This window comes from Lissotriton helveticus, chromosome 5_1 (genome assembly GCF_964261635.1).
Source record: "Lissotriton helveticus chromosome 5_1, aLisHel1.1, whole genome shotgun sequence".
Lineage (NCBI taxonomy): Eukaryota > Metazoa > Chordata > Amphibia > Caudata > Salamandridae > Lissotriton > Lissotriton helveticus.
The window spans coordinates 1,965,070,922-1,965,097,999 of NC_136065.1; the positions used below are offsets into that span (position 1 = coordinate 1,965,070,922).

General features: G+C 45.8%; 1 protein-coding gene across 2 annotated transcripts in view; it reads right to left on the reverse strand.

Moving 5' to 3' along the window:
- Nucleotides 1–635: 635 nt before the first annotated feature.
- Nucleotides 636–27,078, reverse strand: part of STAC2 (SH3 and cysteine rich domain 2) — a 296,870-nt gene continuing 270,427 nt past the window's right edge. For both annotated transcript variants that reach the window (XM_078645641.1, XM_078645642.1), the window contains exons 9-11: nt 23,616–23,667; nt 22,344–22,481; nt 636–5,917 (exon numbers count right to left, since the gene is read on the reverse strand). In XM_078645641.1, coding sequence (XP_078501767.1) covers nt 5,816–5,917; nt 22,344–22,481; nt 23,616–23,667 — 292 coding nt within the window. In that variant the 3' untranslated portion in view covers nt 636–5,815. The remainder of the gene's footprint in view (nt 5,918–22,343; nt 22,482–23,615; nt 23,668–27,078) is intronic.

Below are 27,078 nucleotides of genomic sequence, written 5' to 3' on the forward strand. Positions count from 1 at the left end.
AAAGTAGCTTCCAGACTATCACCCAGAAAGGGCCATACACAACCAGCCTAGCAACTGATATCCATACCAATACCACCCAGAAAGGGCCATGCACAACCAGCCTAGTGACTGATATCCATACCAATACCACTCAGAAAGGGCCATGCACGACCAGCCTAGCAACTGATATCCATACCAATACCACCCAGAAAGGGCCATGCACAACCAGCCTAGTGACTGATATCCATACCAATACCACTCAGAAAGGGTCATGCGCAACCCAACCAGCAAGTGACATTCAAATGACGACCACCCAGAAAGGGCAACATACAACTTATCTAACAAGCCAAAACTGATGCACGCATCACTACCACCCAAAAAGAGCCCCTAACAACTCAACCAGTAAGCTAAAAGTGACATTCATACCACTACCACCCGGGAAGGGCCTTGCACACCCACCTAGGAAGCCGTACTACCACTCTGAAAAGCCAATACACAAGCAGCTCAGCAAGCTGAAGTGACATCCATACTATTAGTACCCAGAAATAGACATGTATGACTAGCACATCAAGTTGAAAGTGATGCCCATACTAGCACTCAGAAAGTGACGAGCACGCATTTCTAACAAAGACTCAGGAAAGAGACATAGCCAAGAGTCTGGGTACAAGTAAGTAACATTTATTGAGAAAGCTCCTGCGGTCAGTGCAACCTCATGCATATCTTGGCACACAGGGGCACTGGGTGTGAACTGCACAATGTTACATAGCGCCCAGTGGCCCTGGGCTGTTATTGCTCTTGTAAGAATTCCACATACTCCGTTTCAAAGGCCTGGCAGGGTCACCTTTACCAGCCAGCAAGGCAGACTAGCTGTCCTCAGCAGAAAGAGATTACAACTATATATACAAACATTTAAATAAATACCAAAAATACCAGAAGGAAATGGCTTGAAGAAAGGAAGACAGTCACTGTGTTGGCACTTGAGCCTACAGAGCGGGGCACCTTGATGCCCACACAGCAGCCAGGGTGCACTAAGAGCACAGGGATCCTTGCGCCCCTTTGTAAAGTAGCCTGTCCTGGCACCACAGACAAGGGTCTCCCTATGTGGCACAGGTGTCTGCCCCATCAGTAAAGAGACTGCCACTCTGCCAGGTGCAGAACATGGCAGAGTGGCATACGTGTGGGTCTGGCTCCCTTCATGAATCAGCCCATGAAAAGTGCCAAACTCTGGCAAAGCGGCACAGGTGAGTACCCTCTCCTGAAGTTTACCCCACCAATGAGTGCAGAGCATGGCACAGTGGCACAAGTGCATGTCCTGCTCTTTGAAGCAAGATGTGCAGAGCCCTGGCAGAGTGGTACAGGTGTGTGTCCCACCTGATGTGAAGCTACCACCCCCCCCAGTGAATGCTGCTGACCAAGCTTTTTTCAGTGCAGACTGTGCGGACTGAGCGCTAGCTCTGCTGTACATGGGCCACTACATCATTTGTTCACTCAGAACCTCTACTGCTGGGGTTCACAACTTGTTCAATGTGTGTGGCTTGTGAGCTAGATCTGTTGTATACACCTGGCTTCAGATTATATACCAGGCTGTCCACATGTCACAGCAGAATGTGCCCCGGGAGCTAGATTTGAGGTCTATGAGTTACTGCAAAGCACTAACCCTGGCAGGGAGTTTTGCAGCAATTCTTATTTGTAGCATTTGTAGAGTGCTTTAGACCAAAAAGGCATCAATGCCCTCTGCAGGGGAGACAACTGTGGGGGAGTTGGGAGCTCTGAACAGGATCCGGTCAAACTACCCCCCAAAACTGTCTGTAAGTCACTACAGAATGTGTACATTGATAGCTAGTCCTGCTGTCAACAAATTACTTCAAAATGCCTATCCTGAGGGAAAGATCTGCTGCTCACAAAAAAACTGTAGACTAGCTAGGTCTGTAGACCGGCCACAAGAGGCTGTGAAATGTGTGCCCCCAAGTGCTGGCTTTGCTGTCCAAAATCACTACAGAGTGTGTTAAGTGAGCTCTACCTCTGCCCTCCCCAAGCTCATAAAGAGTGCATGATCTGACTGCTACTTGTAGTTCACAAACTACTATTGAATAAATGTCCTCGGACCTAGCTCTGCTGTCCTCAAGTCACCAAACAACATGTGACCAGAGAGCTAGCTCTGCTGTTCCAAAGTCACAACACAATAGGTGGCTGCCCAAAAAATGCTATGGAAAATGTGACCTGAGAACTAGCTCTGCTGTTTACAAGTTGCTACAAAGCGCTATAATATATATAGCAGGCATCCTGGAAGCAATAGGCACCTCAGAATAAGCGGCCTGAGACCTAAATGTGCTACTCACAAGTTACTGCTGAATGCATTTCAGGAGCAACACATCTGCTGTTCTCAAGTCACTATAGAATGCATTCCCCGACACATAGCTCTGCTGTTCACAAGCCTCTAGCATGTGTGTGCACACTGAGGGCTATCTCTGCTGTCCACATATCAGTCCTAAATGTGTAAGCACCCTCCCAATAAAAGTATTGCACCTTTGATGAGAAGTGCTGGCAGCTCCCCATCATAAACGAAGGGCCTGATTTAGGGTATGACAGGCGGAGTAGTGTCCATCAGGATGGTGGAGGGCTTTACCTCCACCATCTCCATGGTACCGTGTTCGCCAAATTTAGGAGTGACTGCTGGACCATCGCTCATCTCTGTATTTCATCATCATCATTTCTCTGTATCTCATCATCTGGTGGTTCCTGCAAAGGTACTAAAAGCTTAGTGGACGGCCGCTGTCGATTTTGATAGTTCGCCCTTGGTTTTGATGGCTCCCCCACCAAACTTTTGACATTTTTGGCTTTACAGAAACTCCCAAAGTTTTCTCTCAGGGTTTGGAGGTTGTTCTTGTGTTTTTGCCTGTCCCTCACTGCCAAGTTTTTTCCTTGCAATGAAGGACAGGAAAAAAAAGGCATTACACCATTCCCTTTAAATAGGGCGGGTGGTGTAATGTCCCTCCTCCGATGGCCCCGTTGGAGAAAGTATTCCATGGACTGATCCACGGGGGTTCCACCAACGGAAAACGTAATGTTCGCCAGTCTCTCAGAGAGGAGGGTGGACCTGGGGTATGGCGATCGGGATACTCCGCCATGTTTGGGTGCCAAACTCTAAATGGGGCCCTAAGAATTGTAAGTACCTGACAGTACCGGCCCATTGTAAGCACTAATGCCTATCTCTGCTGCACACACGTCACTACAGAAGCTGTTGAGTGACAGCTGTCTGTGCTGTTCACATGCATCACAAAAGATACCACCCGTCAGCCGGAAGTGTTAATATTCTATATGTAATCTGAAGGATAGTTCTGTCATCCAAAACATGTATATATCTTACAGGTACCCCGAGGGAAAGGACTGCTGTCCAAAATGTTAGCGTGTGTGATCTTCATGGGATCCACTGTGTCTTTAATATAGGTAACAAAATGGTCTGACAATAACACTGATGCCATGGGGTCTGCCACAGTGTGGGGAAGCACGCTCTTGGTGCAAAACAGTCCCACATCTTTATATTTTACACTGCATGGGGCACAAAGGGCCCTCAAAAGGAACTTCTTGCCTCATGGAGGTGACTCCCGCCTCCGACAACAGCACTTCCTCCTTCTCACCTCCAGGTGACCTTTGTCCAATGAGCACCACTTGTGTTCCTTCTGGATAACAGCCACAGACAAGTGGTATCCTGTTGTCCGTGGGGTAGAAGGGTAAGAAATCAGCTTCTCACTCAGGATGCCCCCACTTATCCTCATCCCCACTCAATCATAACATGTGCAGAACAAATCAAGGGCTGATTTTTGGAGCAAGACCACAAAAGGGGCTACAAGTCCACATGTACATATATATGTTTGTATTAGCTATTTACAAAGCACCAACCTAGCTGCAAAGCCAAAGAGTGTTGTACAGTGGGAGGGTGCATAATTCAAGCGACCCAGAATGCACTTCCCACTCACAAAGTGTAGTGAGTTTGAGGGAGCACTAGGGGGTATTTACCTACCATCAGGTTAGCCTTTTTTCATCTATTTTATCCAGATTTGGCATCAATGTACGAAAGCAAGGCAATCGACAGCCAATCAGTAAAGCTCCTTTCAGGAGAAGTGAGCATCCCTCCACCGATGGCGTCACTGTTATAAATGCTGGGTAATTGTGACGTCACTATACCATGGCAGTGTATTTTGGGCACAGTTTTGGCAAGGTTGGTTGCATTTTTATTTCTAAGCACAAATTTGACAAACTTGCATCGGGAATCATGAGTAGAAATAAGTGCATCAATAGGGATCGGTGAGTGCTTATGGAAGACAACGTTTTTTTTCTTTTAACAATGCTGCTTGTGCATAAATGCACACTAATATCACGGTGCAGCCACAGGTGCAAGGATCATGCAAATAAATCCAAGCAGAGCTCTGACCAATGGATAAGAAGCGTGACTTGGGAAGTTAATCATCTCTGTTCTTTGCAACGCACCTAGAACCAATGTGATGTCATCACCCAACGTCAAAGGTACCTAGTGATTGGTCCGTGGTTTACGGTGCTTTATCCACGTGGAAAAGGATACTGTTACATAGTGACATGCATTAGTTCTACCAATGACATCTTGCTTTTCATAAATCTTTGATCCCTATAGGATGGAAATTGACTCAGTAAGCTTCGGATACTCAGAGGGCTCTAGTTTCTGAGACCCGCACGTAAACAAGGCCCCCCCACGCATCTTGCACAGGTCCAGCACTGGCTGGCATGAAGTTGACACAATCATTCAATTGCAGAATGTTTTTGGGAGTAAGCTGAAGGGAAAATGCACAACAGAGGCAAACACTTGACAAATGACTCAAAACACAACGTTACTGGCCACCGGAGGTCTTCTTCAGGGATGAGTGGGCCTGTGCTACTGAGAGGAGATGAGCTCCAGTCCAACCACACCACATGCTAGGACATCCCTGCATGTGTGCCCTGAAGCCACTAAGAAGGGTGAAGGGTCTGGGGTCTGGGTCTCCAGTTCAACAATGCCACATGCTTTAGTGCCCCTTGCTACAGTAAATGCCTCTATTATTCAAGCCGTGTTGGGCGTCCCGATCAGGCCCCGCCGGTCCTGACCTGAGTGTTGCAGGTGCACACAGGATTCCCAGCCACAGATTCAGAGAAACACAGCACTTGTCCAACTTTAAACGTCCCTGTCTTTGCTAGCTCAGCAAAGACCTATGATCTTCCAACGCAGGTGTGTGGTCAGCACACTCTGAGGTTCCAAGGCCCAAGGCCCAGGAGGCAATATTTGTTCATAGGAAGACATAGCAGCTTGATGCAGATGGAGATAGATTTTTCACCATGTCTCCATTCTGCTGTGCGGAGGCGGCCAATCCAGGAACGCAGTCACAGCAAGCGACGGCGACTCGAGGTTCATCTCCTGATCTTCTTCTTCCAGCTGAGCCACTTGGGTGGCTTCCTCACAATCCCCTAGTTTAGATTCTTCCTGGACAGGGGATGCAGGCTGTTCAATTGCAAACTAGGAGTCCCTCCCACAGATAAAAAGTGTGAAAAGAGCTCTAGCTCACACTGTCTCCATCGGGCAGGAGGGGGAGCCCAACATCTCCCCACCCCTCAAAGTCTGCAAAGTCCTTCTGGTCCCACAACCTCTCCCCCCAAAGGACCCTTCTCGTACAGCGCAGACAGCGCAGGTGATGTTCCTAGCACAGGGAAGCGGCTCACAGATTATATTGTGCAGGTAAAATTAAAACAACAGACTCCATTCCCCTTCAGCGCGAGGCGAAGGAGCGAAGGGGGCGATTTCACATTTCTGCTCTTCATCTCTGAGCTGACTTCAGATCTCAGTGAGGACATCTGTGGGGACCAAGCCCTTCTTCTTCCCACTCGCCACCTTGATGTAGCTGTCAGATTCCGCCTTGCTGACCCCAACACAGATCTGAAAAAAGAGAGGAAGACAATGGGTGAGAATGCTTCACACACACAAAAGACAAGACAAAAATGGCTATAAAGATGTCACTCAACCCAAAATAATGGCTGCACAAATGAAACATTACAATAGCACAATAACACCATCACCAAAGGATGGGTCTGTCCCCAAGAAAGGCTCTTTCACTCAAGGATGGCTCTGTCACAGAAGGATGCATTTGCCACATACGATGGCTCGGTCCCCCAAGGATGCCTCTGTCCCAGAAGGAAGGCACTGTCTCAGAGGGATGGCTCTTTCTCTTAGAGATGCCTCAGTCATTTAGGGGAGGCTCTATTGCCAAATACTAGCTCTGTCACAGAAGGATAGCTCTGTCACTGAAAGATGGCTCTGTCCCTAAAAAATAACTCTTTCTTTGAGGAATGGCGGCTCCTTTGTTATGGCGGAGGAGCATCGCCCCACTGCAGATCAAAACATGTCAAATAAAATGATAATAAAGCAATTATTAAAACTGCTTTAGTATTATTTTATTTTACATGACTGTAGAAATGATACTGGGAGCCGGGGCTTGAGGCAGAGCCATCCTCTGAGGTGTGCAACAGCAGGAGGAGTGGTGGGCACATGGCACTGTAAGTGCGCATGTCGGTTTGGCCGGCTGTATTAGGACAGCCAAACCGACATGCGCACTTAGATATCTCCAGGCATTTGCATGAAGATAACTGCAGGCACAGGCTCCCAGTCCCTGTTGAAACATAAAACTGGCCTGCCACCCATTCCCAGTGCTTCTCTTATGCTGGGTAATACCAGCATGACAGCAGCAGCTGGATTGGTGCAGGGAAGCTGTAAAGTATCGAAGCAGCGGGCACAAGTATGTTTTCTTTAATGTATTTTTACTCTTGTCCCTGCACGGACTCACCACTTTTCCCTGCTAGCAGTCGCCGCCTCTGGCACAAGAGAGTTTTGTGACTGAAGGATGTCTCTGTCCCTCAAAGATGACTCCCTCCTTAGCTGATGACTCTGATGCCCAAGGATGGCTATGTTATTGATGGTTAGCTTTGTCACTGAAGAAAGGCCATGCCTATCATGGATGGTTTTATCATAGAAAGATGACTTCGCCCTTCGAGGACTGCTTTGTCACTCAAAGGTGGCTCTGACAGTGAAAGAAAGCTGTGTGACCTAAGGATGACTCTTTCACCCAAAGATGGGTCTGTCACCAAACAATGGTTCTGTCGTCCAAGGATGGCCTGTTTCCAAAACAATGGTAGGTCACCAAACAACAACGCCGGTCACCAAAGCATAACGTTGGTACTGCCACAGTGAGGTGAGACTCTCTGTGAAGGCCAATAAGAAATTAAATTATATATTTTCTTGAAGTCCCAGGTGGATGCGTATCACAGCCTCAATTCTTGTGCTGGGACAGTATTCGGTTGAGCCGCCATCATGTTTTCATGAAAGGTGCCTTCATGTTGTATATTCCGCCTGGTGCAGTATCATTTCTTCTCAATAAACATGAATCTGAAGCCCAGTGGGCTTTGCTGTGATTTGCACAGTCCCACCATATGGGTATGTGGAGAATGGTGGTGGTTGACGTGCTGGTAATCGATTGCCTAGCGATATCCCATTGTTGCTGAAAATATGGGGAGGAGTATGCTAACCTTATTGGTAAATTGTGGTAAGTCACTCAAAACTGGGATCCTTTACTTTCCTCTTTCCTCTGGGTGTGGTGTGTTGGTAGTACTTTGTGGTATCATCTGTGTCTATTTAGAACCCTTGTGGCTCCAAGTTCAGCTGGTAGAACAGCCAGAAAAGCACAATTCTTCAATCTTACTGGCCTGACTTTGAACGCGTATCAAAGTTGCAAGCAGATTTGTGTTGTGGTTGCTGCATGGTATGAAACAGCTGCAAGTATTTTTTGTGTGTTATCTTCAGATATGGTCTATAAATGTGTACGATGGGGCTGTGGTTTTGTGGAATAGCTGCAACTGTTGACTCCTTCATTGTGATTATGTAGTTTTGTGGAATCGCAGTAATGACGGATTCATGGTATTGTAGAAGCTGTGGCTTTGTGAAACAGCTGCATTTATGGATTATCATTAATCTTATCCCTGTGGTTTGTGGTACAGCTGCTAGTATCAAATTCTGTTATTGTGATCCGTGTGGATTCGTGGAATGGCTTTAATGATGGATTTGTGTTATATGACTCCTGTGTTTCCCCTCTTGTAAAACCAATGTTCATTAGATTTTTTTAATTTCTACTCCTTACCTTGTAATCTTACATTTTAACTGTATTTTACTTGTGCTAGCTATACAAATATGCATTCACTGTGTAAGAGAGGTCTTATTCTGTCCCCACATTACCAGTTTATTGGAGTCAGGTTGGGCTGGCAGATGCTATCTGTGACTTGTCCCGTGGCTCCCCAGAACAGAAAATAAACAGACCCCTCTTTGCATGATCTTGTTGCCCTCACAAATTGGAGGCTACTGAAGGAATGATAGTAGTGGGAATACAGGAGTTCTAACCGCTATCTTGGTAACATGGGTCAAAAGGTGCCTGCAGCTTCTACCACATTTTTTGCAAAGTGACACCATGAGCCAGTTTAAAGATGTTCCCAGTGTTACATTAAGCTAATTTACATATTTTCATGGAGGGTGTGTGGGTACAATGCCCTTAGGGAATGTCAGAACACCCAGAGAGCAGCATGTGAAAAGGGAATGCTGGAGACATACACAGAATAAACCAAGCCATGGTTCTCTGCAGAGATACATTTTCAAAAGAAGAGCCCAAAAAAAGTTGAGGACTAATCTTTCGGTTCAAGGGAAAATCCCTGTATTTACATTTGCTCACTCCATGAATGACTTGTCATTGATTTTGAATTTGGCAGACAGGGTACTCTGTCGTAAATTTGATGGAGTACCCTGCCCACCAAACTCTTAGTCTTCCTACCTCATTTATAGACGGGCGCACTGTAATTTGTACATCACCGGATTCCCTGTTGGGTCCCTCCACAGAATACTTAAGGAGAAGGAGCCATTGGAGGAAGGGTATTACACTGCCTTATTTAGGGTGGATAGTGTCAAGTCTGTTTTTCCTTTCTGTCACCACCAGGAACAACCTAGCAGGGAGGGATAGAAAAAAAAAAATTACCCCCAAAACGTAGGAAAAAAAACTCCTAGGGTGTAGGGGCCATTAGTTTTTAGGTCTCGCCTAGGCAGTTCTTGCGCTGTCTCTTCGAGACATGCTGTACTCAGGCATGGACTTTAAGCTCTGGCCATCTTTTAAATTGGCTCACTGGGTAGAGGCGGCAGACCCGGGAGCAGAAGTCGGCCCAGGACCAGGGTTCAATTCCGGACGCGGCAGGGTCGTGGACTTGGGTCAGCGGACTCGATAATTCTCGCTTCGGTGCTTACTCTAATCAGGGGTTCCACTCGGCAACCCTGGGCATTAGCTTGCCTAATCTCCACAACGGCCCCATCAATTCCGGGGATGCCTGGCTCCATCTTGGGGACTACCAGCAGGGACCATCCCACAGGGAAAGCCAGGACGGGTTCCCCAGAGTTATACAGCGCCAGGAAACCTACGGACGGGTAGCAGTGCGCTTTACAAGCTCAAATACATTTACATTTACATTTACTGTTTTTTGCAGTGACTTTTGATTCATTAATAGGCTTAGCAATCCCTCCTTAGTATCGCCTTTTCTTCTGTTGTACCCTCCCATGAGGACTGCCCCTGTTACATGTGTTGTTACTCAGTATGTTATATTAACAGTTTCTGGGCACTATTTTATTAATGACTTTGTCCTAGCTGCTGTTGCAGGCAGGAGACACTCTCCTGCTTCTGCAACCCACGCTGCGGTATAACTGCACGGTGACGCTGCACATGACCCATCATCTTTAACAAGGGCAGCCACACCTTTCTTTTCTTCTGCATGTCTTGCCAAACTCCATTTATTTATATATTTATTTTTTGAGTAGCATGGGCCACCGTCCTTAATCTTAAACATTGGTGACTGCGCAGCTCGCCAAACTCTATATTTTCATTATTTGAATATTTTTAAGCAGCTCCTAATTGCCAACAAGAGCGGCAGCGCCTTTCTTTTCTTGTTTACATTTGCACAATATCGTCTCCCTACACGTAGTGGCCATCTCCATCAGAAATGTTTCATTTCTGTGGTACAAACATACAGGCAGGCCTCTCACGCAACACCAGCACTTCACGGCCACCGCTTTATTTTTGGTTTGCAATGGCAGCCCACCTTGGAGCTTCAAAGTTAACTGCTCTCATGCAATGCTTCATTGCTTTCACCCTCCTGGTTGACTTTGAGCCTTCCTCCGCCCTCCTAGCGTAAATTCAGCGTTTCACACCCGCACCCTTTCCCTGTGCATCAAGTGAGGCACCATCCATGTCATTATCTGAAGGGGGAACATTTAGGCCCTTTCCTACAGGTCGCTGGCCTGGCGTTGGAGAATGTCTTGGGATCCCGGAGGTAAGACTGGAGGCGAGAAGGAAATAAAAATGGGAGAGAAGCACACTGCCTAAAATCCAGAGCCCATAGGGGCAAAAGCGAGAATTTCAACAGACACTCATGGGGAAGAGGCGGTGTTGGAATCAATGTGCTGTGTGCCCCAACGCAGTCCATGACCCTAAGCATAAACTTCATAGTTACTTTTACACCCTAGTGTTGCGTTACATTCCCCTCTGTATCCCATTCCTTAAGCCTCATCTTACCATACACACCCAGTGGTCCTCTGAGTTTTACTCTCAGTGCACCCTTCATGTGCACTCTAGTACCTTGCTTGTTTATTCTGGAGTGACTCTCGTTTTTCTTTCCCCACCATTCCCCCTTACTTTTTCACCTTCAGTACTGTGTCACTTTGTACACAAGAGCCCTTTACCCCGATGTCACGAGAAAACTATCCCTCATGTTTCGTCTTTATTTTCCCCCATAGTGATTGTGATGAGTATCATTTCTCATTGAATCGAAGGTTAAGTCTTAACTTTCCACTCTAATTAAATTGGGCAAAAATATCTGTTCAGGGTGATAAGAAAGGTTTTCTAGGAAAATGGGAATTGAATCAGGTTGGACACTTCGTCGATGTTGACCTATATATTTGTGACCCCATACGCTTGTCCTCTTTCTGTTTACCCTTTCCGGGTATCCCGCATTCATTTGTTTCCTTTCTTTCGCCCTTTGTGCAGCGTAGAAGCAGTTGATGTGGAGACGTTGCTTGGTTTAGATTTTGCTTGGCTCCTTTTTTTTTATTTTTTATTTATTTTATTTTATTTGAGATGTTTCGGATGTGATGAGGTAAAAATCATTACATATATCAATTCATTACACAATCAGAATAAATACAATAGATAAAATAAATACAAGGACAGCAGTGAATAATAAAAACAAAAAATTCGAGAGACAGGATTACAAAGAAAACACGAAAGTAGGCAAGGATAGGCTACTCATAAACAATAAACAGTTCCTGTTATACCTTTATGTTTTCATTGTCTGGATTCCCTCCATTTCCTGACTGGAGCCCATATATTTCTACCCAGTTCTCGTGTTTTCTTACCCTTAAAATCATACAGGCACTCCTCGATGTTATGCATTCCTAACAGCCTAGTTAACCACTGCTGAAATGTGGGTGCTGTAGAATCTTTCCACCCGGCGGAAATTAATGGACGCAATATAGCCACTGATATAAAAACTAAGGCTTCGACCCCGCCTTCTGCCCTCAGTTTACCATCCGTACCTATCAAAACCACGGTAGGGGATAGAACGATGTTTTGTTCTAGTAGCCCCTCCAAAAATAGCTGTATTTCCCTTATAATCGGTGTTAAATTCGGGCATTTATAAAACATATGGAGGAGATCCGCTGGACCCATATTACACCTGGGGCACCTATCATTATCTCTGACCCCCCAAGCGAACAATTTTGCTGGGGTAAAATACAGATTAAAAAGGGTTTTATAATGCTGGGCCCTCAAATTTGAGGACCTAAAGATCTTCTTATTCAAAACTAGGGCTAGGTCTAAATCCACATCTGGGTCACCGAGTTTCTGAGCTAGGGTAGTTTCTGTTTTTTCCATATCATCCTCCAGCTCTTGTTGAAGATTATTATACCCTATTCCAATTTTACTACCTCCCCTTTTCAAATATTCTACTATTGGGTTGCTCCGCAAAAGGGATAACCTAGGCCTAAATGAGCGGATAGTTTGTGCAATCTGCCCATAGAGAAACCACTGGTTGGCTGGGAGCCCAAATTTTTGCTGGAGAACATTAAAGCCAAGAATCTCATCGCCTGACATAACATCCCCCAGACACCTAACTCCCAACTCCATCCAAAGAAGGCTATTTCTATTTTGACCTAGGTGGGCAAAGGTACTTGATTTCCAGAGATCGATATGGACATGAATTTTTGGGATTTTCAGTAATTTTCTTACCGATTTCCATGTTCCCCATGCCCCCATTAGAATCTTGTATTTGGCTCTCTTATAGTACTTCCGGTCAACTTCACGAATCAATAACCCTGTTGCTTTACTACCCACTAAGAGCTCGAAGATGGAGGGAAGCACTTGATTACCTGGGGGGGATTCTACTGTTCCCAGATCATATTGAAACAATACATTCATTTGAACCAGAAGACATGTCCAATGATACAACCTAATATTAGGCATCGCCAAACCACCCCTCTCAAATGGTAGGGACATATAAGCAATCGATCTCATAACTTTCCCATACTGCCAGATAAACCGGATAAACATTGCTTCGATTTTCCTGATCATCCACTCTTCCAATAACAAAGGGATAGCCCGGAATAGGTAAAGGAGTTTAGGGAACATAGTCATTTTTAATACATTTACCCTACCAATCAGTGAAAGATGCAATATATCTATCCTCTTAAGCTCCTTTGCAATTGAATCTATCAATGGCATGTAATTATCCGCAATTATCTTATTTACATTGGCATTCACCCTTACCCCCAAATACACCGCTGATTCCACATATCTTTGATCAAGCTTGATGATGTTACTTGTACATATGATCTGTGTTTTTTCCTCGTTCAAACGATACCCTGACCGTATACCAAAGTCCTTAGCCAACTGACATATCTCGGCCATAGCTTGTTGGGGGGCCGTTGTTATAATTGCCAGGTCGTCAGCGTATGCCAAAAGCTTAGTAGTATGGCCATTCAGTGTCACTGGAGTAATCTGTTCAGACACCAGAATTTTTTGAATAAGGGGATCGATATACAGCGAAAATAGAATCGGGGAGCAGGGGCATCCTTGACGCGTCCCTCTTCTAATTATTATTTCTTCCGAACTTTGGCCCATAACCATTACCCTAGCAACCGGATCGCTATACATCGCCTTAATTGCCCTTATACTCTTATTCCCGAAACCTCTTCCGACCAAGATTCCCCACAAACAATCCCAGGTAACACGGTCGAATGCTTTCTCCGCGTCGAGGAGGATCATGGCCATGTCTCCACCCGCGACAGCATGGGCATCAAACAATGCTATAGCACGCCTTATATGATCCGTAGGGCTTCGGCCTGGCACAAACCCATGCTGCCACGGGGAGACTAATCGACCGATGATCCCCCCAATCTTTTCGCCCACACCTTGGAGTATAGCTTTGTGTCCGAATTAATAAGGGAAATTGGTCGGTACGAGCTTGGACTATTTTTGGGTTTGCCTTTCTTATGGAATATGACAATATTTGTCTCTTTCCAGGAGTCAGGAATAGAGCCCGAGCACACTATACCAGTAAATAGATCCAACAAAATTGGGGCGATTTCCTCCTCTAAGCATTTATATACTTCTAAGGGGAGCCCATCAGGACCCGCCGCCTTACCAGCTGCTAATTCCTGAAGCGCCGTCTTAATCTCGGTCAGAGTCAGGTCACATTCCAGCATCTCCCTACTTCTTTGGTCTAATTCTGGGCCGTCATCTTTAAGAACAGGATTTTGTACCTCACTCCCACCCTCTTCATCATACAGTTTTTGGTAAAACGTCTGGAAGACCCTCAGTATTTCTTTAGACTCAGTATATTCGTTTCCATTTTCCTGTATGCTAGTGATCAAATTTTTGGATCTCTCCTGCCTGATCCGGAGTGCTAGTGCTCTTCCTGCCTGTTCCCCCGTCTCATATCTCTTTGCCCTAGAAGACTGATACTCCCTAGACTCTTTCTGCGTCACTATTCCCTGGAGGTCGGCTTTGATGGTAGCCAGTTTGTTTAAACTTGCCTGACCATCCGCGCCCTGCACTATCTCTTTAATATGCTGTGCTTCTACTATTCCTAATTCCCTGATCAGGGTCTCAACCTTCATCCTGTCCTCCTTCCTCAGTCTGGCTGAACAGCTTATTGTCTCGCCCCTCAGAGAGGCCTTAAAAGTTTCCCAAACTACATTACGGGAAGCACTATACCGATTAATGTCATAGAATTCCCTTGTCCATTTTCTTATATGTCTCAAGAATCTATCGTCCGCAAGGAGCTTTCTCTCGAATGACCACCTTGTTTGTCTTCTTTCGATATTATCTACATCAAATATTAGAATCAAGGGGTTATGATCAGATAGGGATTTAGGTAACTTTGTGATCTCGACTTTACCAAGTTTCTCTGAGGATAGCAAAAAATAATCCAGCTTAGTGTATTTTTGATGTGGGAAAGAGTAATATGTAAAACCTGGATTGGCAAATTCTTTTGCACCCCAGACATCTTTCAATCCATGTGATCTCATTAAGGAGGACAGGGCACGAAACACTTTTGGTTTAACCCCTGAATAACTGCCAGGTCTATTCCAGTCCACCAAAATATTGAGATCCCCACAGATTATAATAGGGGTAGGCCAGTCTGCAAGTTCCCCCTCTAGTGTATCAAACACTGCCGGATCGTCCTGATTCGACCCGTATACCGTACATATCGTACACCCAAGAGTCAATTCCACTATTACCCATCTCCCAGAGCTATCTAATTTAGACCTCTTAACCCCACCTAGAATTGGTTTAGCAAGAATAGCCACCCCCCTGATCATTGAAGTCTGAGAGGAGCAGGCTAATAGCTCATACCCCCTTATATTCAACAAATTTCTACTGGCCAAGGAAGATGGGTCTCCTGCACACACAAAACATCCAAATTATTGAATTTAACAAAATGACATAATCTTTGGCGTTTTCTCCAATCATTTAACCCACCAATATTGACGGAGCAAATTTTAATGTGAGACATCTTTTTGAGACAATCTTTCCTGACAGGAGAAATCCAACTTCCATAATTTGGCCTTTATTGTCAATGTAATCCTCTGATTGCCGACAGAAACCTCTTTACTCCAAAACATCTCATTTTTTTGCAATTTTCCCCCCCTTCCCACCCCTCCCTCTTACCCCATCCACCCCCCTTACCTCCCTTTCTTGACCCCCCCGCCTCCCCACCCATATACCCCCTTAAGTGAGGCGCTCAGACTGAGTCTGTGCACGCAATGGAAAAAGCATCTTGAAGCAGTGGAGATGGGACTAAAACAGAAACCGTACATAAGAACCAAACCCTAAATGCCACACACCACACCACACCATCCATCTGCAGGCTTAGATGATAAATTAAAGTGAATTAAATCCGATCCACAAATAAGTTTATCGAGCTAGCCGATATCCCATTTAAACAGCTCTATATGAAACAGTGGAAATAACATAGTCGTCAGAATCAAGCCCTCTGAGAATCTAAATATTCCCTGGTCTTAATTTCCGAGGTAAAGTACAGAGTTTTACCAGCATTAATTACTTTAAGTTGTGCAGGATTAATCAGGTACACCTGCATCTTTTTGTCCTGGAAGGGTTTTATCAATTGTCTCAACCTCCATCGTCGCTCGACTGTTATGTGACAGAAATCGGGTCTGACAAAAAACGAGATTCCTTCTACTACCTTCCGTGCATCAGGTCTAGCTTTTTCTGATATTGCCTGTCTTAGCACAAAATTGCCTAGAAATATCAGAATAGCTCTTGGCTTATCCCCTTCCTTTGAGTTCCTACCTAGCTTGAACGGAGTGCGGTGAGCCCGCTGAATTTCCTCAGCCCAGTTCCAACCTTGCAGATCTACAAATGCTTGCTTAAAAAGCTTGATGACAAAAGCCCTCACGTCTGTCCCTTCGACTCCCTCCTGTACCCCCAAAATTCTAAGATTATTCCGTCTTAGTCGATTTTCCAAATCTTCCAACTTCCATTGGATGTCCGTTATTTGGGCACTTTGGGCATCTACTTTATTGGAAGCAGCTGCTGAGTCCGCCTCAGTTGAAACAACCCTTTCCTCTAGATTAGAAACTCTATCGCCCAAGTTAGTGCAAACCTTAGACATTTTCCTTATGGCTCCTTGCATCTTTCTGACAGCAGCCTGTGCCTTGCGGCTGTCTTGTCGCATTTCTTCCCTGTGAGCTAGGATCTCCTTGTGAATCACCTCGAGGAGAGACATCTGAGCTGCTTCCCCATGTGGACTTCCAACTAGCGGGGTGGCTGACGAATGGTCCCATCTGAGGTCCTGCACTTTGACTACAACAGGCGGTTTAGCAGAAGATATATGTGATACAGTTTCAAGCTCTGGTTCACTATCTGTGTCTAAATTACTCCCTCCCTGTTCAGAGCTATCACCATCCTCCGACCACTCGCCTCCTTCTGAGACGGAGAAAAAACATTCGCTAGGAGGCTTCTCCTTATCCTTATCCTTATCATTAGATTTTTCAGCTATTAGGCTTGTTGTACTGTCCGCCACTAGACCCCCTAGTTCTGCTGAATCTGTCATTGTCTTGGTCTGTTCTTCCGAGCTTGGATTTAGGGTCACCCTCCCTTCACCATCTCCCCCTAACATCTCTGGGGGATCTTTCAACAGAGACAGAAGCACTGGCACAGTGTTGTACTGATCCTCGTTATTCACATCCGTTTTTACTGAGCACGGGGAAGGGTCATGCTTAGGATCTGGTGGGGGAGATAGCGCATTTACCCCATCCCCTTCCACATCTATGATCTCTGGATTCTCCTTTGCGCCCAACTCCAGCTCCTGCTCTTTTTTCTCTAACAAAGCATCAGCTTTCGAGCCCTTCTCCTTCTCCTTGCCTATTTTGGCAAAAATATCTGAAATAGGAGAGCCAGTCTGTTTAATTTTCGCCACAAGCTGATTTCTCCTTACCGGTGTCTGCCTCTCTGCCGGTTGTCTTCCTCCTCGGCTTCAGCAGCCGCTTCAGCTGCAGCTTTCTTTCTTAAAGCAGCCTTGGAGCTTGCGAGCACCTTCGGGGCCATAGTTCCACTTTGACCTTTTTGTCGTTTCCTTTTGCAACTCCGTGTGGACTGAATTCCTTTGCTAGCTATCTGCTTCAGTGCCGTCGCCGTCTCTGTCTCAACCGCTGCAGCCCGCTCTCTGTTCAGCGAGCTCCGCGGCGTCTGCGGAGGCTCTCGGCTCCTCCCATTCACTTTCACCTGAGCCCGAGTCTGAGCCCTGCCTCTTGCTGCCAGCACTCTCACGGCCAGCGTCAGCTCCCGCAGCAGCCTGCCGATAGTTCCGCGACAGGTATGAGCCAGCAGCATGTATTTTCGCCGCTTTTTCCTCCTCTTTTCAAAACTTCCGCAGAACTCACGTCTTCCCGCAGACTCTTCCCGCCGCGGTCCCATGCAGTTACGTGGCGCTGTGTGCTCCGAAATCAGGGAACCATTGCCTTCTCCACTGCTTCACGCTCCCGGCCGTTCTACACGGCCGCCATCTTTCGCCTCCGCCCTAATCAGATTTTGCTTGGCTCCTTAGTCTTTAACAACCAGTCCTTCATCTGAGGTTAGCTGGAGACCCCTTGCCTCCTGAGACAGGGTGCCACTACTGCCAGGCTCGTGGGATGACACTGGGCAGATCTGAGGCCTGAATAGTACCACCTTGATTTTTTTCTCTCTGAACTTCAGATATGGTCTATAAATGTGTACGATGGGGCTATACAAAATAGACATCTTGCTCGTCTGTAGTACACACCTAATCCGATTTGCTGCAGGATCTGACGATTTACCAGCATTCTGGTGTTCTTTCACTCACCCACTTGTTTATTTCTTTATGGTGCAATAGAAGATGGGCCTATATTTCTGCAGTAGATATTTTTTTCACTTCAGAAAATAACTCTAGGAGGTGCCTTTTTCTTTGTGTTAGACCACAATGTTTGGTTGACGGTACTGGACGAGACATCTTCCTCGGTTGTAGCTTGGCTTCAGGGGTGGGATCCTCTTCCTTTCATCTGTATGAAAAGGAATCCTGGCGGTGCATGGCAGTTCTTTGTCCCCGTGCAGGCATCCTGTTGTTCCATTATACTTACAGTGTCACATCTCCATGCTTTTTGAAACACTGCCAAGTCAAGAGCTTAATTCCAGGCAGCGACTTCAGCACAGCCCTCTGCTTCCATACAGTGTCTGCCTCCCTGGAGGGTGTGAGTTCCATCAGAGGTTATTTGAGGAGTTTTGAAAGGTAGGATTCCAGTCTTGCTTTGCTATTCTCTGCTCTGTACTGTTTTGGCGCAATGAAAACCATGCATGCAATATTTACGAAACCATGTTTTTGATAAATGTTTTGATTAGCTAACATCACTTTGCACTCACATCTTCTGAGTAATTGCCTAGACATCAGAAAACGTGAAAATCCCAATGCTTCCCACCACACTGAAGCTTAACCAAAACAGTTTCACTGACTCTAATTAGTTAATAAGTGTGCTTTATCAATCCTGTTAAACTTTTGGCGGCATTAATGCCGAGCTCTGTGAATGTTAGCCCACAGTAGTGCCAAGCTAAAGAAGATTTTTGCCATCATAATACCCTTCTATTTTATCAATATCATTCCATAATATGTCCTGTGTAATATATGATTGTGTATGTGTGACATTCCTAGTTAATAGTGAAATATTGCCTAACTTTTTCACACACTCTTTCTGCTCCTCTGTCTGGAGTTCATTCACCACTTCGTGCACAAACTACCTATCCCTCTCTATCTTCCTATTCTTTGTAGCTTTCACCCCTATCTATTCACCCTGCCACATAATTCCAGCACCCAAATGCACCACACACCACACAATTCACCTCACACAATTCCACAACTAACAATTCCAGTTCAACCCGCATAATTCCACTCCAAACGAAATAAATCCACTCCACTCAAAACCAAACACATGGGTAAAAGACATTGTCCTTTACAACGCCAAAAGCTCTCACTATCGCAAAAGTGAGACCTATTGCATTGCAAATGTTTGTTTATTCTTCAAGAACAAACTTCCAGCTTTGGGAGCGTATTTTTGAAAAAAAAAACCTTTTAAAAGTTATCCAGCTACCATGACTGACGTTACTGTCAGTTAAACATTTCCGACATTGACAAGGCCATAAGGGTGGTTTCAGTTAAAGTAGAGATGTCTGTGGTGCCCGGGGACATCTTAAAATATGGTGGGCAGAGGTCCCTCAGAATGGCGGAACTTTGTCTTTTAAGTTGTGGAAAACATTGAGTCTACTTCTGGATAGCAAATCTAATCTTCAAAGGAGTCTGATGGGTGATACTAAGGATAGGCGTGATGGATGTGGTTGTCATATCAGTCTGTGGAGACTGGAAGGGCTGAGTGTGTTGTAAGATCCTTCAGCATGGGTACCAAATACAGTAGTATCTGTATCAGTAGTGGCAATGACAATTGGTAGTTTGAAACCTTGCCTCTGGTTTCTGGACATGTTTGTTGTCCTATTATTCCTTCATAATGTTACTCCATGGAATACGTGCCTACTAGTCAAGCCAAGCACCTCAGAAGAGGCCATGATCAAATGATTAGATTCAGACTAGCCTGTCCCACCTGAGGTTCACCATAAAGTTTCTTCTCTGGGGAAAGTATTCAAGCCATGCATCTGCCACGTCCCAGTTGTTCCTTTCTAACCTACTTGGAGGCATATCTACAAAGACGGCAATAAATAAACGCTTTGTTATTTATCGCCGTCTATCTCTGGAGTTTCTCTTCCTGGTAGCGCGTTATAAACAACGCGTTACTCCAGGGCGATAAAAATTCCAGAGATAGCGGGGAAATCGCAGTTTTGCAGGGAACATTGCTGGTTTTCCAGCGGTGTTCTCTGCAAAGCGGCAGACGTTAGTTTATGGAGGAAACAGCGGTTTTCTCCAAAAACTAACGTGTGCTAAAATCCTGTGGGCTGCCTTGTAAATATTGCGATGTGAACATCAGCGATATTTGCAAGGCAGTCCATCCTGGGTACGCCCAGTGATGCCCACTTTGTATCTCATTAGAGATGCAAAGGGAGGCGTTGGGAAAAAGGGTGCTAACATGCGATTAGGCATGTTAGCACCCTTTTGTAAATAGGGCAATAGTTTTATCTCTGCTTTTTTGGCTTTTTAAGCCAAAAAAGAGGAGATAAGCCCTTGTCAAACTGACATCTTATGCCGACGATACTCAGATCGTCGTTACGGTTTATAAAAACACTTTATCCCCAGCAGTACAGTTTCAATGCGGCATGAGGGAAATCAGTCTCTGGATGGGAAGACACTGTTTAAAGCTCAATTCGGATAAGACTGAAGAGGTTACCTTCGGCAACTTACAGCCAAAATGGGATGGGCTATGGCGGCCGGCTGAGCTGGGACAACTTCCTGAACCAGTGGTGAAGGCTAAAAATCTTGGAGTTCTGATAGATAAAGGTCTCACTTACAGACATCAAATTAACGCCATAGTTTCAGCTTCTTTCTACTTGCTGAAGAAACTTAAAAAGGTCCTACCTTTTATTCCTCAGGATCTTAGGAAAACAGTGGTGACTACATTGATGTTGCCCAAGCTGGACTACTGTAATGGTTTATATCTTGGGTTACAGAAACAACATTTTAAGAAGCTCCAGAAGGTACAGAATGCTGCAGCCAGGCTACTATTGAAAATCCCTAAGTATCAATCGATTAAAGAAGAGATACGGACTCTCCACTGGCTGCCTGTGGTGCAGCGTTCCAAATTTAAAGCACTCTGCCTTGCCCATTAATCCTTGAATGGGGCAGGGCAGGTACCTTTAAAACATCTTTTCTCATGGTACCACCCAGGCAGGCAGTTAATATCAACAAATGCCAGATTAATGCTGGTACCTAAGATCCGTACTGCTAGCTGGGGAGGCCGGAGTAGGGCCTATTGTGTAGCAAAACTCTGGAATGCTCTCCCTGCATCGTTGAGAGGACTGTACTCCCTATCGTCCTTTAGGAAACAATTAAAAACTTGGCTTTTCTCAAACTAATCCCACTGTTCTCCATGGTCTCAGGTACTACTCTGGTCTAGCGCCAAGACATCTCCGGGTATTCGCGAGCTCTATAGATCTCAATAACATTAACATTGTAAATATGCCCCTTAGTATTGTTTTACTATTTATCAAGATAATCTTTTCCCATATCCATTCTCTACTATCTACTTTTAGTGGATGGCATTTCTGTCACAATGTTGACAACACAAAAGTGTCAACTGGTGCACACCCTTTTAGAAAAAAATATGAATATGTGGCATGGAATGACTACTCTATGCAAGTCGTAATCACCTTCATCATAATCGTCATCATCATCACAGAGTGTCAAGCGAAGTTACAAAACCTGCCATAGCAACCACACACTGGTGCAGATGCAAAGGGACAATGACACGAGATCAGAATTAAAAAACAAAAACCTTCACTGTTCTCCTGATGCCCGTGAAGGCCAAAGTCGCATGAGTGACCAGTGGTCACTCAGTTACTGCTGGTGTCAAGAAAGCTGAACTCATCTGCTGATATAGAAGGCTCTGGATAGTGGGCAAAGCTCGCCTAGAATCTGGCCTTGGTTTCATCTTCAGATGGTATCTGTAAGCCAGAAGGTGATGATGTGTTGGAAGGCAGCACCAGCATCCACCAGCATCTTAGAATTAGACTGGGTGCTTCTTTTACCTTTATCTGCGAGGGTAAAAATACTTCTGCTACCGAAGTAACAAAGAGTTATTCACCAAGGTAGAAAATGACAGTTAGCCTTGAAAAAACCCTAAAAGGGGCTAAAAAGAGTTCACCTTTTTAAGCCAAAAGAGTCACATTTTTGTTTTTGTGCTGCAAATTTCTTAGGATTTTCATCTTTACAAATATGATAGAATGAGAGGAAACAGAAAAGGCAATTTTGCAATATTTGGAAAAATATGTGTGCTTTGGAGGTCCGGCGTGGAGGCTGGGCAGTAGTGTATAATTATACATTTTTGGAGGATGCCTTGCTGGAGAGATACCGCTTTTGCTTTCCACTTTTGTCTCTGTTGAACTCACAGCTGGTAAACAGACTACTCTATGGGGCGTGTCAGTGACGGTTCTATGCATATGATCTTCAGACATGTGGTCTCACCAGGCTATCCCTCAGCCTGAGCAGACCCCGCTTTGAGATTGGGAGTATGGGGAAAGGGTACAGCCGGGTCTCACCTGGGTCTCCTTCACGCTGAGATGGCCCTGCTCCTTGTTCCCCTGGTATGGTTTCATGCACTTCCACACCTTCTCTCCAGGCCGTACCCTCTGCACGAAGTTGGCTGGGAAGAACCCCACTCTGTCTGCACACTTCCCCTAAAGATACAAAAGGTACATTTAGAGAGGGACTTTCAGAGGCAAGAGTATAGTGCATCTCACCTGACCTGCTCATATCCAACCAGCCTCCCACTCCTGTCCCCTAGCCGCGTCCAGTGGCCACCCTCTTGACCCACAGCAATGCCTACCATCCCACTCCTGTCGCCAGAATTTCCTCCCACATTTCTCCTCATGGTCAACTTTACCTTTTGGCCCTTCCATCAGCTGTTTTTCCTCTTCTCTTGACCCTGCTCTGGTCCCTCCCCATCTCGTGGTCCACCACCACTCTTGTCCCGCCTCTTGGTCCTCCTCATCTCCTAGTCATTCGCCACCCTTGTCACACCTCTTAGCCTCCCTCTCTCTTGTTCTTCTGCATCACTCTAATGCGACTTCCCTCCCACCCTCTACTTCTATTCTGCCTCCTACCTTTCTCTTGCTTCCGTGGAGACATAATGACCTCTTTTTTCCTCGCTCTCCCTTTTCTCTCCCATCTCTCCACCTCACCGGATTACCCCTTTCCATCTGTACTTTACTTGCTATCTTTCTCCTCCTTTCTCTCATTCTAGTCTCTCCCGTGCTTTCGTCTTCTTCTATATCTTTCTCTCTTTCAACTCTCTCCATCCTATTATGCCCCTTTCTCTGCCGCCTAGCCCCAGAATCTCCCTCGGTTCCTCTTTTTCTGTTCCTTCATCCTCCCACTACCTGCTGTACGTCGTCCCCTTTTCCATTGCCCTGCTCCTACAACTCTTACTTTCCTGATGTTATCTCTATCTAGATCCTTTTTCCACCCCCTATTGCAAGCCCCTTTATCTCCCTAACCCCTGTTGTGCATTATCTTCTACACTCCCTACCTTGCTAGGTTCTCATTCCCTTGCTCACTCTTTATCCGCCACATTGTCTCCCACTTGCCTTTTTTTGCTAATTCCCCCGCCTGGTATTCCTTCCTATCCAACTGTTTGCACCATCTCCATTCCCTTTACTCCTTCCTCTTTCCCTCTCCCGTCCATCCCTTCCCCTCCTTGCTTCCTTTATCTCCCACCTTTATCCGCCACCGCCTCTTCCACTGTCCTCTCTTGCAGATCTGCAATTGATATTTCATGTTTGTTGCTGAGGCAGACTACACCCATCACTCACCTTCCACCAATCCTCATTGGAGTCATCTATCACCATAACCCTGTCTCCAGGCCTGGAAGGGAAACAGAGCAATCCATTAGCCGAGGTGAGAACCAGAGACAGCGCCCTCCTGCCAGAGATACAAGCAGTCATCGCCCCAGAGTGACAAGCAGTGCATCTCCCAGAACATCAGACAGTGCCCCTCCTCGCCAGAACCTCAAGCAGTGCCCCTGCCCCAGACCCGCAGGCAGTGCCCCTGCCCCAGACCCGCAGGCAGTGCCCCTGCCCCAGACCCGCAGGCAGTGCCCCTGCCCCAGACCCTCAGGCAGTGCCCCTCCCCCTCCCCAAGAACCTCAGGTAGTGCCCCTCCAGCCAGAACCTCAGGTAATGTCCCTCACTACCAGTACATCAGACAGTGCCCTTCCCATCCAGAACCTCAGGCAGTGCCCCTGCCCCAGACCCTCAGGCAGTGCCCCTGCCCCAGACCCTCAGGCAGTGCCCCTGCCCCAGAGCCTCAGGCAGTGCCCCTGCCCGGACCCTCAGGCAGTGCCCCTGCCCCGGACCCTCAGGCAGTGCCCCTGCCCCAGACCCTCAGGCAGTGCCCCTGCCCCAGACCCTCAGACAGTGCCCCTCCTCGCCAGAACCTCAAGCAGTGCCCCTGCCCCAGACCCGCAGGCAGTGCCCCTGCCCCAGACCCGCAGGCAGTGCCCCTGCCCCAGACCCGCAGGCAGTGCCCCTGCCCCAGACCCTCAGGCAGTGCCCCTCCCCCTCCCCAAGAACCTCAGGTAGTGCCCCTCCAGCCAGAACCTCAGGTAATGTCCCTCACTACCAGTACATCAGACAGTGCCCTTCCCATCCAGAACCTCAGGCAGTGCCCCTCCTCCAGACCCTCAGGAAGGGACCTTCCCCGGACAAGGAGCCTTCAGTAGTAGCCATCCCCACAGTACTCACCCAATGCCCCCTCCCAGAAACACTGCATGCCACTCTCCTGACTAATAAATGAAAGGGACTCCCTCACCCCACTCCAGAAACACTCTCAGTCACTACTCTCTGCACCAGCACCAGAGCCACAGCCCAGTCCAGACTGCCTGGACTTTCAGTGACATCTCAGAACCCCCGGGCACTCGGTCACTACCGTCACCACCCCTCAGTCCTTTCACATACCAGGCAGAACCCTGTGAATATAATCCATCCCAAAGGTGGTACACTAACACAATGCATTATTCCGACTCGGATACGGTAAGGCGCAGACCACAAGGCACTGCGCGTGTGGGCCTACAATCACATCAGTCCCAGTGTAGGCGTAAAGCAGCAGTCAACACTACATACTGCACTAATAAGAAGGACAACGCCACACTCATCTGTCTTTACTTTGTTCCAGTTGCCATAGCAACGCTTTCACATCACCCTTAAAATCCTTGGTAACTGTCCGATTACCTTGCATTTATATAAAAAACTTTTTGCTATTACCTCACTCATAGAAAAGTAATATTTGTGCAACGTGTTTGACACCAAGGACAGTATCGAACCTTGAGCTCCACTATTAAGTATTTAAAAAAACTCTACAAAAAATAATGTTTCAATTTTCTTGTCCAAATTTAACGGATTCTGGATACCCAATTTAAAAATTAAATGCCCACTCCTGCAGGGTATCTGCAAAAGCACATAATGTAATCTTTTATTTAAAAAAAATGATCAATTATCATCCCAAAGGTTCCTTTAAGTTACAGTCACATAATCTCTTTTGTTTCTTGTGCACTTAAATCTGTGACTCCATCACTGTCGTTGGAATTATTTTTCAATTACACAAAATGGCTCTTTTTTTAATCACTATTATCTGCATTTCTTTTATTTAGGACTGGTATTCTTGCTGAAGTTACGATGTTCTTTAAAATATTTCTAGCAGTACACATGTATATGTTTCGGGTAGTTTGCAAAGCTGACGTAAACATATTTTTGGGCCTTTCTATATTTTTTAATTGTACATAAATGTATCAGGACATGACACCATACATCCTTAGGAAACAATGATTGTCTGTTTAAGAAAGTGAGTAACTTTTAATTACGAGGCACAGCTGTGGGCACTCGTTTGGAGCCATCAGATGCAAATTTATATACGATGCACGAGCGCTTGTTTACTGGAGAATTGAGTTGAAAGCTAACCACAGACATAACACGTCATAGAATTGAACTACTGATGATCACTTATTTGCACTGAATTATTCATAACACTATATAAAGACTACGTGGAAAAGTAAACACTAATGATTTTAATATGTAAACAAGAATAGATTTTCTGGCTTGAATATCAATATTATGGATGGTTTTGTACATAAATATGTATATATAAAACACACCGTCAGCGCCTGGATACTCTCCAGTTAGATTGATTGACAACCGGGTGCTGCATGCTGGAAGTCCTTTCTACTCAATAGAGAGTTGGGGACTTCAGTGAGCTACAAGGAATTATTTACTTTATACTGTCTTTGTCTGTGACTAGAATACATATGTGAAACGTTTTAAGTAGCTAAAATAGATATTCCGGAATAATCTTGACTTAAGTCAAACAATAAGAAGGCAAAAATAAGGAAACAGCTAGATTTGACGCCATTAGTAAGTAGAGTGTCTGCCACCGCCAATGTCTGTGCCCAACAATCGGGGCAGCCTAAATCATGAACATTGGGGATGGGTCCTGACAGACAGGAGACCTCAGTTACTTACCTACCCTATTGTCACTCACTAACATGCTTCATCTTTTAGAGACACACCTATATACAATCAAACAATGAACACAATATGCCAGCCCCTTAGGAAGACAGGACCCGTCTCTCCGCTGCCATATCCCAGGCATTAGCTGGTTTGAGACGGATGTATCCGTCCGTCTCAGAGTCCACAGTGACTCACTATCGCTGATTCTTTCAACCCAGACCCCAGACGCCGGGTCGAAAATATCACCGGTTATACGGACCGTTTGCCCATTTGTGCTTACAGCCCTGAAGAATCACATTCTCCTTGCTCGCTTGACGAAACACGTGTCGGCTGGTCATTTGCTTTTGAAGTTACCTTTCAACAAAGGAAGGTCAAATACAATCCTTTGAAGAACAAAAAGACTTTCTATCGTGTCCACTTTGTTCCATTTACTACCTATTGTGTTCTTTGGATTAAGCATGATACATTTATACACCTCGCTTAACATGTGCACAGGATTCTTGTCATAATTACCGAGTGGACCCTGGCCACTCTCTGCAGAGGTTTCAGGGTCTCCTCTGACCTTGCTGCACCGTCTTCATTATTGTTGTTTTTTACCTAACACACACCGCTACCAGTTAGGGCGCCACACTTCCTGTACACGTCAAAACCCTGCACAGAAGTCACAATGAACACAATAGCACGTAATCACGTAACTAGCGATTGTGGTTATGTATCTGAATAAAATATATGGTGTATGCACATAACCTGAAGAGTAAGAGTGCTAAAACATTGG